This window comes from Chamaea fasciata, unplaced genomic scaffold (assembly GCF_029207755.1).
Source record: "Chamaea fasciata isolate MVZ Bird 193981 ecotype frontalis unplaced genomic scaffold, bChaFas1.0.hap1 SCAF_7, whole genome shotgun sequence".
Classification (NCBI taxonomy): Eukaryota; Metazoa; Chordata; class Aves; order Passeriformes; family Sylviidae; genus Chamaea; species Chamaea fasciata.
In genome coordinates, this window is record NW_027094092.1 from 7,162,082 (window position 1) to 7,179,952 (window position 17,871).

Below are 17,871 nucleotides of genomic sequence, written 5' to 3' on the forward strand. Positions count from 1 at the left end.
CCCAAGAGAAATAACTCCTGTAGTCCAGTAGCTCTGTACCAACTACATTTCATGTGATTCCTGAGATATTTCCTCTTCGGGGCTGTAACTTCCTGGGTAGGTTGGTAAAACATTCATAGGGTTTTGGTTTTCCCTCCTCCTCAGATGTGTCTTGCATCTTGTCTCAGACAACTTTACCAGTGTATTTCATAACAAACAGCTGTGAGCTGGTTTTGAGATACAGAAATGCTTTACTTATTTACTTCTATTTTAAAGAAGCACAATAAAAGCGAAGTTCTCCTTCAATAAGGCACATAGTCTTCAGTCTGGAATTGTGATAGCTGCCCAAACCAGCACTTATCATGTTGCTATCTCATTAAAAAGGTCCAAGACCTGCAATTATCAACTTAAAGATGCTTTGCAACACGGGGAAACTCCTGGTGGGCTCTAAGATAAGGCTTCATCACAAGGTGGCTGTGATTTTTTGCTGTCCGCGGCTGCGAGCGAGTGCCTAACGAGCCGTGATGCAGCCGCCCTGGAATTCCTGGAGCTGGCCCAGCAGCGAGTGTGACCCACCATGCAGCAGAAGCGTGCTGTCCAGCTGATAAGGAAACGTGCATCAGCAAATACGGCTTGTTTATCCCGTAAAAACCGCTTTGGAGGAGTGCAAGCAGAAAGAGCCCGGGTCTGCACTACACAGATAAGAGCTCTGACCAAAAGGACGACCAAAGGTCGCACCAGGCCTCCTGGAAACTCCCAAAGAGAAGCTTTCAGTGGGAATGGATGACTAAGGGAATTGCAAAAGGCTTCTGGAGGCTTTTATCTGTGTGCTACCTCTCCAAATCCAGCTCAGCACTTCAGTCATTTCTTGTTGCATGGTCTGATGAATGTGCTCTGGCTTGAGGAGTTGGTAGCCAAAAATCCCCACCACTGCAGCTGTGACCGACTGCCCGCCTCGTTAACAATCTCAGCTAATGACCTAAGGACTGTGTGTGCAGCTGAAAAGTGAGCTGCTATCTGGGTCATACACATGTGGGGTTTTTTCAGGTCAGGAAAGACTCAACAGCAGTTTTCTCCAGGGATGCTTCATTATTCTCTATGTTCCTCAGGTAAAGGAAGATCTCCTGAGCTTCCACACAAAGCAAGCAGGATCTTGGCACTTTCCATGGCATCGTGAAATATTCCTGCAGCCCCTTTCAGAATGGTCTTTCACAAATCCCTTGGGCCATGAACCACATCATGACACTGGGAATCACACGCAGTGAAACCACTGGAATTGTGTGAAATTAGAAATACTGTGGAGGCAAGGGTCACGCCTTTCTATGCCATCCATGCTCCCTAAAGTAAATAAACTTTGTTTTTTATACTTTCCCAGGTAATGTTTCCATTTGCAGTAGTATCTTCTATTTGATTTATGTGAGAGGATGATATGAATTGAAAACCAACTTGGAGCTAAGCCAAGCTGTGAAAGAATAAAACTTGGCTACGCTGCTTTGTGCCAACATGGAATCTTTGATCTGAGGAAAAAAGTGTTGTCTATCAACATTGCTCTCCAAGTGGGATTCCAAGCTCTCCAAACATACATAAATATTTCAGGCCCGTTTTGGAGCTAAGAATCTGAGACAAAAAGATTCACGAATAACCAAAGACAAGCCTGAAGCCACCTTGATGCACAACGAGGAGGACGAGACATGGATTTTTGATAACCTCAGGCAACTGATGCAGGCAAAAGCATCCACCTGGGAGATGGTCCAGAAGGATGAAAGCTGGGAGCAGACTCCAGTTGCTTTGTAAGCATCAGATAAAGTCCACTGGTTGATTCTCAGAGATTCCCTGGACTTCCTTGGACTGTGGAGCTGCCAAGGCTAATTTACCACCGTGTGAGATTCGGGAGGGGTTTTGTTGGTTTATCGTGGGTTTACGTGGCTGTAACAAGGCAGGGATTTTTTTCAGCTGTTGTTTCATTGTGTCAGGAGGCAGCTCGAAGCTGTACTCTGTCAGAAATTCCATTTGTTACTAAAACGTCTAACAAGCTCCCGTGCAATACTTAGTTTATTCACGCAGACATCTCCCTGAAGTTCTGGCTCTGCTCCCTCCCTGTCATCTCTCACATCTCATCTGAGATTCACTCTTGTGAAGCCGGAAGATGCGATTTGTTATCAGTTCATATGTAAATCCCCCACTGTTCAAAGGACCGCTGAACTGTCTTTATGCTTGTGTGATTCACTGGACTCACCGCAGGATCTCACAGCTCTTGTTTTGAATTTCCCTACCCTGCTTCTTCCGTGCTCTTTGTTACGGTCACTCCTTTTGTTCTGGTTAATTTTACATGATCAGATTTTCAAGCCAAGGTCACTGCCTGGTTATTCCTGTGAAGCCCTAACCTTACTGCATCTTTGCTATGGCAAAGAACAAACCCAATAAGAACAGTATAATAACAACACAAATTTCCTGGACCTCAGCTTCTTTCTCGCTACCAATTCCCCAAGGTGTCTCCTCCCCTCAAAGTCTCAATTTTGCCCACGTACTATTGTCCATTTAGAGCACTAAAAAGCTGATCTTTTGAAGAGCAGATCATTCCTCAATACCTTAGCACATTAGCTGAATTTCCAGAGACACTCAGCACCCGGTGGTTAAGATCCCCAGTGTGTCATTTCATTAGATTTTCAAGAAGTAAAAATAAATGAAGGATGCTAAAAGCCTCATCATCTCTCACAGATTAAACATGGGAAGCACGGAGCAATCTGGGCAGTTTTCAGCCCGATGAGGAGCTCTGATCTATTTGGCCATTTGGACTCCACGGCCAGTGATAATGAAAGAAAAATTAGCCTCCATTATTAAAGTGGAAAAAAAACCCCTTTATGTCTAGGCTGAGCTGGGAAAATTCCATGATAACTTACTGGTGTCACAGTTCCTGCAGCTGTCAGTTATTTGATGGAGGATGCAAAGGCTGCTGCGGGTAAAAGACTGAAATACTACAATTTTAAATGGGTCTATGTTTGCTTTTGGGTTCTGTGGGTTTTGTTTGGTTGGTTGCTTTTTATTTTTTTCTTCAGTCTCAGCAACAGATATTTCTGTCTTACTATAGTTTTTGTTTGTTTGTTTGTTTGTTTAAATAATTGTTAGGACATCCATTAGGAAAGTAAAATGCCAGCCATTTCTGCACTTGAGGAGCAGAAATGATTATCACAGGGGTGATAATCAATTTTTATAACTAACTCCTATAGCTCCTCCACCTCCATCTTTGCCAGTGCCTAAGCCCTTGAGTAACAGTTTGGATCTATGCAAGTGCTAGAAGCAAAAGTATCCAGGCTTTCGGCACAACCTGAAAGACAGAATTATAGACCTTCTCTGGGCTCTGCATTATTAGATTTTCATGGGCCACAAACCCAAGGACAAACACAAGTAATATCATTTTATTAGCATTTTAAATATACTTTTGCTTTCTTCTCAGAGTTTTCTTCTCTACTGGGAACTTTACAATTATAGAAATTATACAGGACAAAAAGCTCCCCAACAGCTAGCAATAGTGCAGTCATGAAACCACCCCCTTGGTCCTTTCCAGTTCTTATTTGAGCAGTATTGCCAGGACAATGAATTGTTTCATTAAAATCCTTCTGATACCCAAAAAAGAAGAGAGAAAAGAATTTCTAGTGTAAAATCATGGAGAAGAATTAATCCCTTCTTTCATATATGAATATTTAACTCACTAAAGGTGAGGGGCATTAAAAGAATAGCATCTACTTTTTGTGCAGCTGTTGCACATTGAGTGTTTTTTTCCTATAAAATGTGATCCTGAAGATGCAACACAATTTTTTTTAATATAATATTCAGCTCAGTAAGTTTATTTTCCCAGTCTCAGTTTTGCCCACTTATTACTGTCCATTTAGATCACGAAGAAGCTGATCTTGTGAAAAGCAGACCATTCCCTGACCAAAACTCCCTGGCACATAAATTGAATTTCAAGACACCACGGGCTTTGAGTTCTGAGGGCCGAATTCTGAGGGCTGAGTTCTCGATCCTAAGGACTGAGTTCTGAGAGTCCAGTTTTGAGTTCTGAAGGCTGAGTTCTGGGTCGGAGTTCTGACGGCTGGTTTGGGAGCTCTGAGAGCTGAGTTCAGTTCCGAGGTCTGAATTCGGGGGGCCGATTTGGGAGTCCTAAAGGGCTGATTTGGGAGTTTAGGAGGGCAGATTTGGGAGCTCCGAGGGCAGATCTGGGAGTTCCGAGAACAGATCTGGCAGATGCGAGGGCTGATTTTGGAGTTCCGAGGGCTGATTTGGCAGCCCCGAGGGCAGATCTGGAAGATCCGAGGGCAGATTGGGCAGCCCCGAGGGCAGACTGGGCAGCCCCGAGGGCAGATTTAGGAGCTCCGAAGGCAGATTTGGCAGCTCCCAGGACAGATTTGAGGGTTCCGAGGGCAGATTGGGCAGCCCCGAAGGCTGATTTGGGAGCCCCGAGGGCAGGACCCGGAGCCCCGAGCACGGCGCGGAGCCCCCGCCCCGGGCAGCGCGGCTCCGGCGGCGCGGAGGGCGGCGCGATGGGCGGCGCGTCCCGCGGACGTCTCGCAAGATGGCGGCGCCCCCGGAGATGGAGCTCTCCCCAGCGCTCAGCCTGGAGCTGCTGCCCACCGACCCGCTGCTGCTCATTCTCAGCTTCCTCGACTACCGGGATTTGGTGAGGTACGGGCGGCCCGGGGGAACGTCACGGCCGCGGCGGGCGGAGTGCTGCCCGGGCTGTGCGGGGAAAGGGTTTGTCTGCCTCCGGAGGACATGGCCTGAGCACCCTTCCTTTCCAGCATCAGCGAGCTTTCCTTATGCGTTTCCTTATATGTTTCCTTTTCCCGCCTTATACCTCCATATTTCTAACAAAATGAACCGCTCTCTTTTACCGAGAATGTGGTGAGGCCCTGGCACAGGGTGCCCAGAGAAGCTGTGACTGCCCCTGGATCCCTGGAAGTGTCCAAGGCCAGGCTGGACGGGGTTTGGAGTAACTCGGTCTAGTGGAAGGTTTCACTGCTCATGGCGGGAGAACTGGTTGGTCTTTAAGGTCCCATTTCAACGCAAACCATTCAGTGAATCTGGTTTTCTCTCCCCCATTACGTGTTTGTACTTAAATGAAGCAGTAAGTTAATCTGTGAAATCAGCATTTCCCCGAAGCTTGTGTTTCTACGGGCAAAGAAAGGGTGGTCTTGTTGCTAGTAGGTGTATTCCACTGTTTGAGGTAAACCAAACAAAACGAAATAGGGTGATACTTTTCAAGGAGAAAAACTTGAATGGAAGTGGCAGGTGCCTCTTGAGGCTCGGTGGCTGAAGGGTTGTGAGTCATACAGTGAAGATGAGAGTGTGGTTTTGGGTGAAACCCCAGCAGTCAAGTGCAAGGTTTGGTAGTGATTGAAACCACAGTGTTTAATCAAAGAGGGAGGAATAAGCTTGAGAAGGAAACAGCATGTTACCAGAAAATGGGGGGGGGTGTTGTTTTTTTTATTACCCCTAATAACTATTAGTCAAGAATGATAAGGATATCAGGGAGGATTCTGTTAGGATATCAGCAAAAAAGACATTAAGCATGAGCAGAAAACTAAACCAGGTGTTATGGTGGCCCTTAGATATTAGATCATGTGCCAGCTTTTCCATTGTTTGTGTAATTAGTGAGAATGGCTTTATTTGCACTTTTATCACGTTTGAAGCCGCATGTTCCTGTGATGCTGTGGTGACTTACTCCTTTCCAGAAATTACAGGCTTGATTGGTAAACACCAACACAAAAGGTTTCTGCAAGGGCTTTTTGACTTTGGGATATTTTTCAGTTCCCCACCCCCCAAAAATACAAAAAATCCCCATGTCATGAATTTTTTGCTCAGCTGGGTGTACAGGTGTGAAGTGAATGTGTTTATGGAGATGTGGATGGAAAGGGTAATGTCAGGGAATACAGGAGAATCACTTGGTTGATGTTGATTTTGAGATACTAATACAATTCTAGTTTAAACAGTTTATAAAACCCCAGAAAGCAGTAACTAGAACCTCGTTTGGTACCCTCATTTGGGGTATTTAGATGTTAATCGCAGTGGCACTGTAGAGCAAGCTGCCAGAGGAAGTGATGTTGCCACATCTACACTAATGGTGTCTTTTGGAGACTTTCTTCCAAGTTTGTTATTTAAGCAATTAAACGTGGAAACTGAGTTTGTAATACTCAAACTGTATGCTTTCTGTAGCTTACTGTGGAAAAGATAAGGTAGAGCCTGAACATCCAGATAAAAAGGGATTTAAATCATAGCTAGCCTGTGCTACTGGAAATGCTTTCCACTGGCGGAGTGGAGTCATGCTGGAATCTTTCAGGCACTGTTTACTCTGGTGTAGGTCTGCAGGGTGACCTGCTTTACAAAAGTACTTAATTGCTGCCAGTTCTTTAAGTGTGTGGAAAAGTAGTTCATGACTTACACAGCTGTGATGAAGGGCTTTAACCATTGTAAGCACAGCTCTAAAAGGACAGTTAAATAATTTTCAAACTCTGCATTTATCTCATGAGAGTGTGGTGTGTGATACAGCATTTCTCTGTTTTGCTGCAATCATATTTAATGATTTTATATTTATAGCTGCTGCTATTTGAATCGAAGATTAAATCAGCTATCAAGCCATGACCCACTGTGGAAAAGACACTGCAAAAAATACTGGCTTATTTCAGAGTAAGTGGGAATGTTTAAGTTTGGGGTTTTTTTTCCCTGTGAAAATGAATTTCTAAGAGATGTTGTTCAGCTGGTTTTCAGTCCATCTTACATCCAGCTCATACTCTCAGCTTCTCCATAGCTGAGAAAAGCTGAGTAAGGAAGGATGTGAATTGGCTTTTCACCAGCTCTGAGGTTCACTACCAGACAGAGCTCTGTTCAGAAGGCACTCTGTGTGAAGGAGTATTGTTTCTAAATTTTCCCCTAAGTACCCCAAATGCTTCCTAATTCTGTTCCAGCTTGCTGTTGAATAGATGCTGGAATTAATTGAGTTTGTGTAGCTTCACATGGCACAGAGTGTTCCTGGGCTGATGTTCTGCGCCCCGTTCCTGCCAAATAACAAACACCAAACTCCTCAGGCTCAGAGGGCTCTTGGAGCTGCCACGTGAACACATTCTCTTCCTGTCCCCTCAGTGAGGAGAAAAGCCGCCGGAACCAGGGCTGGAGAGCCATCTTCATCAGCACCTACTGTGATTTGGGGAGGTACATCCATTACTACGCCACGCTGAAGAAAGCCTGGGATGACCTGGAGCAGTACCTGGGGCAGTGGTGTCCGCGCATGATTGGCTCTCTGAAAGGTACCCCAGCACACCTGGGGGGTGGGTTGGCTCACCCAGCCCTCCCTGTTGTTTAGCCTCATGCTGCTTTCCTGAGAGGTGTGTGCCTTAATTAGCAGAGTAAGGTCAAGTCAGGTGGAAAACTCAGGTAGGTGTGCTCTCCCTCCCTTGCAAACACAGGTAGAGTTCTTGCCCGGTTTCTGCTGATCCACAGATTCTCTGAAATCAAGGTGATTTTTTTTCTCGTGACCACTCTGTATTTGTGACACTTTTAGGTTGCTGTGACCTATTGTTTGTTATTTTTTAGTGTAGTAGCTCTATTGCTTCAAGGACCTGCTGGTGGGATTTTATTTGTGGAGTTTTGATAAGACCGCATTAAAACACTGTCACATAAAAGCAGACGTTTTAATCTGAAGCCAAACAAAAAGGATCTTGTTGGGTTCTATTTTTTTCTGTAGATCTTACAGTGGTCCAGTGCTGGAACAATAGTTTTTCCTTTTTTTTTTTTTTTTTTACTTCCCTCCAAGATTCTTTTTTCAGTGTCAGTTTGTATTTTAATGCTTTAAGTACTTCCAGTGTTCTAGGTCATAAATCACAGCTACAGTGAGTTTGGGCTTTTCTGGTATAGGGGACAAAAAAGCTTTTACACTTTCAGCTGCATTTCAGTTTTCTGAATGAAGTTGACTTTTAGACCATGATGTCTAATTTAACCTGATCTGTGAAATTAGGAGACAAATGACCTCTTAAGAGGCAATATTAAGAGACAGATTATCTCTTTCCTGTTTAAATCTTGCATTTTCTTGGTTTGCCTGGATAGTGCTGGATTCTTATATTTTGCTAAGTATTTTTTCAAGATAGAATGTGAAGCTTTTATTTATGTACAGGAAGACAAAAAGAAATTTCAAATTACCAATTTCCACTCTGACATAATGATGACAGGTTTTAGATAAAATTTAGGCCTTTTTCATACCACTTGTAAGGGATATTGTTTCAATGATTTGTTAATTTATGTCCTGTTAATCAAACAAATAATAAGTGTGAGAAGCGTTTTTAAAAAATGGATTGGAACAGACCACAGAGGCCACCCAGTTGATTTTTTGCTGGAAGTGAGGGTGTTGGAACCCACCTGAAATGCATGTGGAAATGCAAGAATAGTTCTTTTCCACCCCTTTGTGTTGTTGATTTGAAAATCCCCCTTTTACAACCCATTTATTGCTTCAGATTCCAGGTGAATGGGAGCTGCAGCCAGCATTTCTGTGTCACTGATTGAACTGGAAACTGGAGGAAGCAACCCTTAGGGTGATGAAAGAGTAAAATCAATACTGCCTGAGAGCTGTAACTGGGACTCAGTTATTGGCAGTGTTGTGGGGAAAAGGTTCATTCCACTTGATAAACATTTGCTGCTTTCAGTGGAGGTTGCACTGGAGTGAGATTGGTGCTGTATTAAATAATCAATTACAGTCACCATTTTCCTTTCATATTTATGTGACATCCGTTGTGTACTACCCAGCACACAGTAAAGCCACCAGATACTGACTTGAGCCCATGTTGGTTGGATGAGGGCATTTACAGATTCCATGGTTTGTGTCTCAAACACCTGAACTGTCCTTTCTTTTCCAGAGAGCGTGAGGGAGGAAGATCTGGATGCTGTGGAAGCACAAATCCACTGCAAACTCCCCGATGACTATCGGTGCTCATTCCGTATCCATAATGGGCAGAAGTTGGTTGTTCCAGGGTAAGGACTGAAAGCTGCTTACCAAATATTAATTCCCTCTGTATTTCTTAGACACTTCACTTACTAAAAGGTGAAATGTCCCCCTAACAGGATAAATGAAGCATTTTAAATGTATTGTGACTGAGTCACTGCTTAAGCGACACTTCCAGAATTGGCTGTCTTCTAATCTTGGAAGTAATGGAAGCCCAGCGTGGTTTTCTAATTGCTCAAATTACTCTTACACTTCCCCTTTTCCCAGTGAGAACCCTTGTCATTTTTTTTTTGCAACAACTCTAAACTTCCAGCTGTTACACTTTTAATCATAGCACTGCAAGTTGCACCCCTGAAGTCTGACTTTGTGTTACAGAAGTAAATTAGCCCCTTGAACTCCTCAGGCTTCATTCTTTAATAATTCTTTTATTCTTTAAAATGGTTAGGACTTAAAACGGGTTATTCATATTAAGGTAGAATCAAAATTTCAGTTCTTCAAATTAAGTTTTCTCAGTAGAAGATTTTGCTATTTAATGCAGTTTCTGCAGTGAAAAACTCCCTTTTACATTAAGGTTAGAAGGCTGATGAGCAAAGTTTCTGGTATTTCCGCTGTAGAAAAATTGTGTTTGAAGCACCTGATGAAGAGCTGCAAACAGAAGCAAAAGATGGAAAACTGCAGCAAATCTTTGCAGTGTCTGTCGGGAGGAATACACTCCTATTGCTCTGCCAAAACCTTCGTTCGTAAAGGAGGTGCAGCTTCCTCCAATTCAAGTGTTTTATGTGCAGAAGGGATATAGGAAACTGTTTTATGAAACCATAAGGATGATTTCTAGTTCTGTTTTCCAGGAGAGACTTTAAAATTTTTCAGACAGGAGATAGGTGCCCTATTTCTGTAGATCTCAAATGGTGCTCTGCGGGCTGTGTGCTTCCTCTCCTCCCACTGTTTCACTCCTGTGAAGCCTCTGCTGTAATGGTGTGGCTGTGGAGGAGCTGCAGCAGCAGACACAAGGCTCTGGGGAAGTCTTCCAGCTTGGAGAAAGGCTGCCAGAGGAAGGTGTGGTCCCACTGGTGAGGGATGAATACTGGGAAGATCGGGGGCAGGCAGTGGGAGTTTGTACAGCAGGTTGTTGGATTAGAAACGGAAACGATGTGGGACTTGTCCTTGTTAGATGCTGCAGGTTTCTGTGTTGGGATGTTGGCACTGCTTCTGTAGAATGTCTGGCCTAATTCCAGGCCAGACTTCCTAAGGAGAAAGAGGAGTGGAACCTGTTGCCCGAGATGGGATCAGCTCTTAGCATGCTGACATGTGGCAGCTTGTACCTGAGTCTCTGCTTTCATAACACCAGTGGAACCTCAGCATCTGCAGGAGTTTACATCTCGTTTGCCTTTCCCTGGTGTTCCCAGCTGGGAGTGTGGGTGTGGAGTGTACACTCAGGTTTGGGTGATGCTTACACAAGGCTTGGATGATGTGAGCTAATAACCTAGCTCAGCATATGGATATTCGACTTGGATTTCACCTTGGTCCAATACACACCTAGAGCATTGAAAGAAGCAGTGTCCAGAAGTTTACCAGCCAGCTTTGCCCTGTGAGTGATGTTTCCTGTTGGTGTTTTTTGTTCCCAGCCTGATGGGGAGCATGGCCCTGTCGAACCACTACCGCTCTGAAGACCTGCTGGACATCGACACGGCAGCCGGAGGCTTCCAGCAGAGGCTGGGCCTCAAGCAGTGCCTGCCCCTGACCTTCTGCATCCACACTGGCCTCAGCCAGTACATGGCCCTGGAGAGTGTTGAGGGACGGAATAAATACGAGATCTTCTACCAGTGTCCAGTAAGGAAGATGTGTTCTTATTTCCCAGTGTGCTTTTGTGCTGATTAGTAGTGCAGGAGCCCTAGTGGGAAGTTGAAGCTGCAAATTCAGTGGTCATGGGAGCACTCATGGGGACAGGCATGTGAATTTTACATGTCTGAGGATCTGACTGGGACTACAGTGATGTGTCAAGCAGCCAGACTTCAGGTTTAGTGAATATAGGGAAAGTGTTCCCCATGTTATTTAAATTTTAACCTTGAAAGTCCAGTGCTCTCTAATACATCCTTAAACTTCTTTCCCTTTCAGGACCAAATGGCTCGCAATCCATCTGCTATTGTTATGTTCATTACAGGTAACACTTTAGATTAAATATTGCAAATAAAATGGTGTGGGATCATCCAACATATTTAGAAGTGTTCCACTTGGCTTAATCTTGACGTACTGTGGGGTGGAGGGGAATTTCCATACACAGCATTTCTCTTGGCATTTTGAAGGTGGAGGTAAGTAGATCCACTTCCACCATTCAGAGCTACTTTATATACAAGGTTTGCATTTTGTGGATTAGTGGTAGAAAGGAAGATAATAAACATAGAGTCCCTTAGAATTCCAAAAGATCAAAGGCCAGCACACACAGCTCATGCTCCAAGGAAGAAGTGGTAAGTACATTTAATCTAACAGGAGTGGGAGTACTTGATAACATATCAGGGAAGGCAAGGATAATCGTTTCTTGGTAGCTTAGCTTCAATCCAGTTTTGAATCACTAATATTGACAAACAGTTTAACTTTATACTTTTCTGTTGAACTCTAAATTGCAATGCTTGGAAGATTTATGGCTGAGAAATTCTTGTGCAGAGAGCTGGTATGTGAAACTCTCTTCTTTGAGAATTAAATGTGACAGCGTGAGTGTCTGCTAAGCAATCAAGCTGTTCCAAAATAATGGCTGTGGGTGTATGAAAAGCTCTTCTCAGACAATGGCTGCAAGTGTATAAAATCCCAGAATGACATACAGCCTTAGTCTTCTGAGGTTGTAGAGGAGTGCAGAGTGTGTCTCTGATTCATCTCTCTTTTAAAGGAGAGGAAATGCTGCAGTGCTCCTTAGAAGCTTTTCATGTGGAATCCAAATGATGAGACACCACTGAAGACCCCGATTATAATGTTAAATACTTAGCCAACAGATTCTTTGTTGGCTGTGTCATTTCTGGAGGATGCACCCTGAACTCTTTAGTTCTTAATTGGTTTCTCCAAATGATCCTTGATGGTAGAATGATCTGGAATATTGACTGACTCATCTCAGTAAACCCGAGAGTTTTTTATAAAAATAATCAAAGCTTTAAACTTTTTCCTTGAAGTATTCACTGTAATGTGCTTAGTGGTAAGTTTGCCCATCCTTAGGAATGCTTTTCTTCCTTGGCATCTAGGTACATCTTACTTGGAATGGTTTACATCCTATGTAAACAAAGTTGTCACTGGAGGTTATCCTATCATCAGAGACCAGATTTTCAGGTATTGTGACTGGGATTTGTAACCTCAGTGCCAGGTTCCGGTGCTGCTTCTACACATGCTCACCTCTCCCCAAGTAGTTTTGGATATCTGATACAAAAGCTGGTAGGGGGAAGAGAAGAAAGCCCATGAAACTACTGGAAATAAACATGTAAACCAGAATGCTTAAAGCAACTTTTTTTTTTTTTAACCAGAATCTTCAGAGCTTGTAACTTTGCATTAATGGGACCAGAATTTTGCATTATAAGTGCATCTGAAGTTTAGCAAACAACGTGATATTTGTTCTGTGTGCCATGAGTGTGTTTTTGCTGCAGGACTGTTCAGAGTTACTAAAAACCAAATGTTTCAGCTAATTGGTCTCTTCAGTATGTAAATAAGCAGGACTTGTTTAGCTGTTTGAATCTTCATGCACCTGCAATTTCTTCTAAATACAATCAAGAACCTTAATTCTGTCAAACTGGGATGCTGTAGAACCAAGTCCTTGGATCTGTAGATAAATTTGCTGCTAGAGTTTCTAGGGTTTTTTTTAGTGACATGTTCCTATTTAAACAAGTGTTCTTATTAATATTAATCATTAAGAATAATTAACCCCTTTGTGTGTTTAGTTTTCTGTATAGGATGTGCAGAGCTGTCTGTAGAGTTAATGCTCTCCTCTCTGTAGGTATGTGCATGATAAAGATTGTGTTGCTACCACAGAAGATATCACTGTGTCTGTGTCCACCTCTTTTCTACCAGAACTCAGTTCTGTACATCCACCACATTATTTCTTCACTTACAGAATAAGGTAAAAATAACTGAATTAATTCTTAGAATGCAGGGTAGACCTGTGGAATGTTCAAAGCAAATTTATGCACAGCATTCAGAAATGTTCTGAAATGAACAGGAGGTGTACAACATGCTGTACGTAGTCCTAATCATTACTTGGTCAGGTACACAAAGTACCATTCAAATTGGTAATTGCTAAAATGCACTGATGAGTGGGGGGGAAAGAAGTTACAAGCAGCTCTTGTGATTTAGAAAAGGGTAAAAGACAGTGAAGCAGGGAGATAGATCCTGTCAACTGATTTGGGTTACCTTAGTGGGTGTTTTCTTTTCCGAGTCTGCTTGGTGATCCCAGGGGCACTAAAGCATTTCTTGAAAGGAATGTATTAAGTGTGTTTTTGGCTTCTAGAATTGAAATGTCCAAAGATGCCCTTCCTGAGAATGCCTGTCAGCTGGAGAGTCGATACTGGAGAATAACAAATGCCAAAGGTGATGTGGAAGAAGTCCAAGGTCCTGGAGTAGTTGGTAAGTGAAAAATTACTGGAGAGAGTATTTATTGTTCCTGTTATTTAAATTCTCTTATTGCCTGTTCGTCAGGTTTGTGGAGTTTGTATCAAAATCAGAGAAAAAGGGATGTGTCTGTCTGTTTTGGCTTTCAAGTTGTTTTCTGAGGGGTATCTGAATATCCTGCTGCTTAACCCCTCTCCAGTTTTTATAATATCAATAATTGCTGAGCATCCACTGGAACACAAATTGATCTGCCTGAGTCTGTTGTGGAGTGCAAGTCCTGTAGCAACTGCTGAATGGTAGTTCTCCATCAGTTGTTACTATTGTGATGTAATACTTTACCCACAGGAGAATTCCCAGTTATCAGCCCAGGGAAAGTCTACGAGTACACCAGCTGTACCACGTTTTCCACCACCTCTGGATACATGGAGGGCTACTACACCTTCCACTGCCTCTACAACAAGGACAGATTCTTTAATGTCACAATCCCTAGGTTTCATATGGTGTGCCCAACGTTCAAGGTGTCTACAGCATGAATGGTAAGCAGAGATGCAGTTGGCTGAAACAAACCCCTAAATTATAAAAATGACAGTGCTGAATAGTGTTCATATTGCTGATTCCATACAAAACATGCCCCACGATTCAGAGCTCCTCACTGCTCCCTGCAGACATGGCATTGCATGAGCTGCTTGGGTTTTAGAGCTCCCTCCTTGGTGGGAGCACACTCAATAATTTTAGCCATAATAATGTATCTGCTCTATTCAGACATGCTCCAGTTAATGACAGTTTAAAAACTGTAGTGCATTAGTTGCGTGATTAGATGGAACATTAGAGTGCATCTGTGATGTGCATTAGTTCTTGCTGAAAGTGCATTTCATAAAGTCACTTAATGACTTTTTGAATCACCAAGATACTTCACTTGCTGTTAATTATAATGTAGTTTTAGTTTGGAGACTGTGAGTTAATTATATCAGTTCTCTCTTTTCTTTGACACATTTAGAGAAGAGCTCTTGATTTATTTTATCCCCAGTTTTTGTGCAAGCACTGAGGAGCTGTGAGCTTTCCTCAGGAGCAGGCAGCTGCTTGCCCACCATGACAGGTTTATCCCAGGATTCCAGACTCATTCCCAATGGCTCTAACAGTAGGTGCCAGCAGATGTCGTGCTTCTAACAGAAAATGACATCTCTTAACTCTAGCTCACATTTTCAGGAGTTGTAACTGCCTTCCTGTCTAACTTCCTTCCCTTCAGCTGATTGGAAAAATAATTTGCTTTTCTCTGTTGCACCCCTGTTTTAGAAGTAGTAATGACCCTTTTGTTTTTAAGTTACTTTAGTAAAAGACAACCTAAACCACCATGAAAATGGGTACAGCTGAGCTACTGAACTGTGGTTTTACATAATTGTGGGAATGGAATATTGAAACCCAGTGGATCCTTAGGGAGTGAAAGGTCAAGTAGTTCAGCAAAATGACCTCTGTTGCAAATTAAGCTTGGTTTTGGGACATAGATCACAATGTGTGCTTCAGCTAATGGGTGTGATAATGCAGCCCAGATTTTTTTTGGCAATTGTTAGTGCTTTCTTACCATCAACTGGAAGGGAGGATTTTAATTAAACCCTGGTGTGTTTTGTGTTAGGCAACAAATCCTAATGAATCTGCAGTGGATGAAGACCAAGATTCCACAGGCACTGATGACTCCTGAGATCCATGTAGAGTGTTGGACATTCCTGCACCCTCTGGATGCTGCCCATGGGATTTTTTCCCAAACAAACTGTTTGCATAAGCTGAACTCTTCGGGGCTAGTGCATAGGATTATTTCTGACTGTTGTAAATGAACTCTGTTGCACATCAGGGCAACTAGCATGAATGTTGGTGCCAGTTCTCATCTTCATTAGAGTATAACTTCTATTTCCCTGGTTTGGAAGCGGGGGAAGAGGGAGGAAAATGGGGAGGGAGAGGAAGAGGAAGATGTTTGGGCTTTGTTCACTTTTTTCTGAAGTGTGAAACAGCTTGATGGTCCCAGGTACTCATATCTTACATTTTTAAGGTATTGCCTATTTATTTATGATCATACTGCAAATATGGTGTGGGGCTTTGGTTTTATACAAAGCATTAAAAGGGTGTATCCTGTTGTTCTTTCTTGTGAGTTTCTGCTCTGGATAACTGCTGCTAAGAATGAAACTTTGCAGTTTGGTCTGAATATCCCATTTGGGTGAGATTAGGTGCTGTTATGCTATTTTTTTTTAAATTAACATAGTAACAGCAAAAAAATTCTGGTCATCGAAATGTATGAATTAGGAGTGAAACTGGCCTTATTTTTAGACAATCTGTCTGTCAGCTGGATTTTATGCTAAGTGACTCTGACTGGAGAATGCCTCTGGGAATGTAGTGTCCATGCATAATCTGCCACTCATTAATTAAGGAATTTCTCAATGACTACAGAGTATGGATTTGTAAATATGTTTTGAGGTTTTTTTTTCCCGCTACATGATGTTTGCTATTGTCATAGTTGACAAATTTATGTTACGTATCATGTTTTCCTGAGCCCTGGATGAATTTTTGTAACTGAATAAAAAATTAAAAAAAAAAAAAAACAACCAAAAACAGGAGGCTGGCAGAACAACAGATGACTAGAAAATTTATATTTAAAGAAGTATCTGTTTGCTTTACCATTTTAATTTTGTTCCTGTTGTCATTAATAAACTTTACTGCCTCTTTTGTTCTCAAGTGCTGCATGGGACTGTTTTTGCCAAGACTTGAGCAATAATTCTGTGCCCAGCACTGGTGTAATCAGTTCTTTCTTTTGACAGCCAGAATTTGTCGGTTTTAAGAGGTAGCCTGGTACATTGTGGTTCCAGCTCAAATCTTCCATTATTGACTAATTTCTAGAATTTTTTTTTTTTTTTTCAAGTCCAGGTATTGGATTCTTCATGTGGTCAGCTTTCCCTGGTGCATTTTCCACAGTGACACAAGGTAGAAAAATACTGAGTCTGATCCCTACAAGCACTCTTGTTAGGTGAAACATCTCAGAAACACAACCATCCTGTGTTGTCCCTCACAGGAGTCACAACAGCACCGAGTTGATGGAGTGCTTCCAAAACACGAGGATTTTTGAGGATTACCACACTATTACCTGTAAGGGATAAGAAATTTCCACAGAAGTTTTGTCAAGGATCAATATGAGAAGGTTTTAGTGGAAGTAAAGTTTGCTGCAGGGCTGCCAGTGCGCTGTGTGTTTCTGAGGACAGAGAACCCTCATGGTCTGAGGCTCTTCTTGGGACGTTTCCTTCCAGGATCTCTGTGTTCTAGTGCAGTGGAATCAGCTCAAGGGCATGGGACTCTACACAGCAAACATTGCCAGCCTTTGGCAGTTTCACGCATTCTTAGGGAGTGGTTCTCCCTTGGATTGTTAGAGATGAGCCGGGATTCTTGCGTTCTGTGGGAGAAGTCGAGGTCCAGGACAGTGCTGTGCTCTCAGCCCCTGAGCGCTGGGGGGGCCGGGGTTTGAGGCCTCAGCTCGGGGCACAGCTGGGGGAAAAGGGATCTGGAGTGAGGAGGGAACCAGGCAGGGAATTGAGGGATTGCTGCTCCTGGCCTGAGCACAGATGTGTTTGTAGCAGGCCAAAAGGGTGTTTCTTTACTTCTGGCAGCTATTTTAGCACAGGATGTGTTGCCTGGAGCTGCCAGCAGTGCTGCAGCTCCTCATGATGTGTATTTGAAGTGGGAGTGAAGCTAGTTGCTCTCCTCACCCCTCCCAAGAGGTGTGAATCACAGAACCATGGAGTCCATGTGAAGTGAAAAACAAAGAGGTTGGTGATGTTGGCAGCACTGCTGGGCTGTGGGAACATTGACTGAGCAGCAGGAGAGAACTGAGTGGAACTCCCACAGACAGCACCTCACTGCTCTGGGTGAGCACAGGTCACTCCAGTGCCTCTAGCTCCCCAACACTTCCTGTAGCCACTGGAATCACGGGACTGTCCTTGCCTTTGGGGCTGTCCTGCAGGCTCAGCCTGAAGTTCTGCCACCCTCTCCTGACTCAGATCTGACTGATGCTTGGTTAGGACTTCACCTGGCCAGGTAAAACCAGCCTCGCTGAACACCTGTGGTGAAACCCCAGCACATCCAACACAAACATATTCCTTTTTCTGTCCCTATGCTGACAGTCTTTATAATTGCTCTGTAGGATTTCTTCAGCATTTTTGTGGGATTTTGTTGGCTGAATGGTTTCATGGAGGGGACCTTTGGCCACGATTTCTTTCCTGTGACTGCATCGCAGAGAGAAAAACAAGTGGTGTGCCAGCCAGTCAAATTGAAAAAACAACTGAAAGTTCCTTTGC

General features: G+C 43.2%; 1 protein-coding gene across 1 annotated transcript; it reads left to right on the top strand.

Annotated features, from left to right (window-relative positions):
- Positions 1 to 4,513: 4,513 nt before the first annotated feature.
- FBXO3 (F-box protein 3) lies at positions 4,514 to 16,261 on the top strand. The gene is made up of 11 exons (XM_066187415.1): positions 4,514 to 4,659; positions 6,571 to 6,660; positions 7,114 to 7,277; positions 8,877 to 8,991; positions 10,585 to 10,789; positions 11,075 to 11,120; positions 12,187 to 12,271; positions 12,930 to 13,052; positions 13,440 to 13,555; positions 13,886 to 14,076; positions 15,171 to 16,261. The coding sequence occupies exons 1-10, from the start codon at positions 4,550 to 4,552 to the stop codon at positions 14,071 to 14,073; spliced, it is 1,242 nt and encodes a 413-aa protein (XP_066043512.1). The 5' UTR covers positions 4,514 to 4,549; the 3' UTR covers positions 14,074 to 14,076; positions 15,171 to 16,261.
- The last annotated feature ends 1,610 nt before the right edge of the window (positions 16,262 to 17,871 follow it).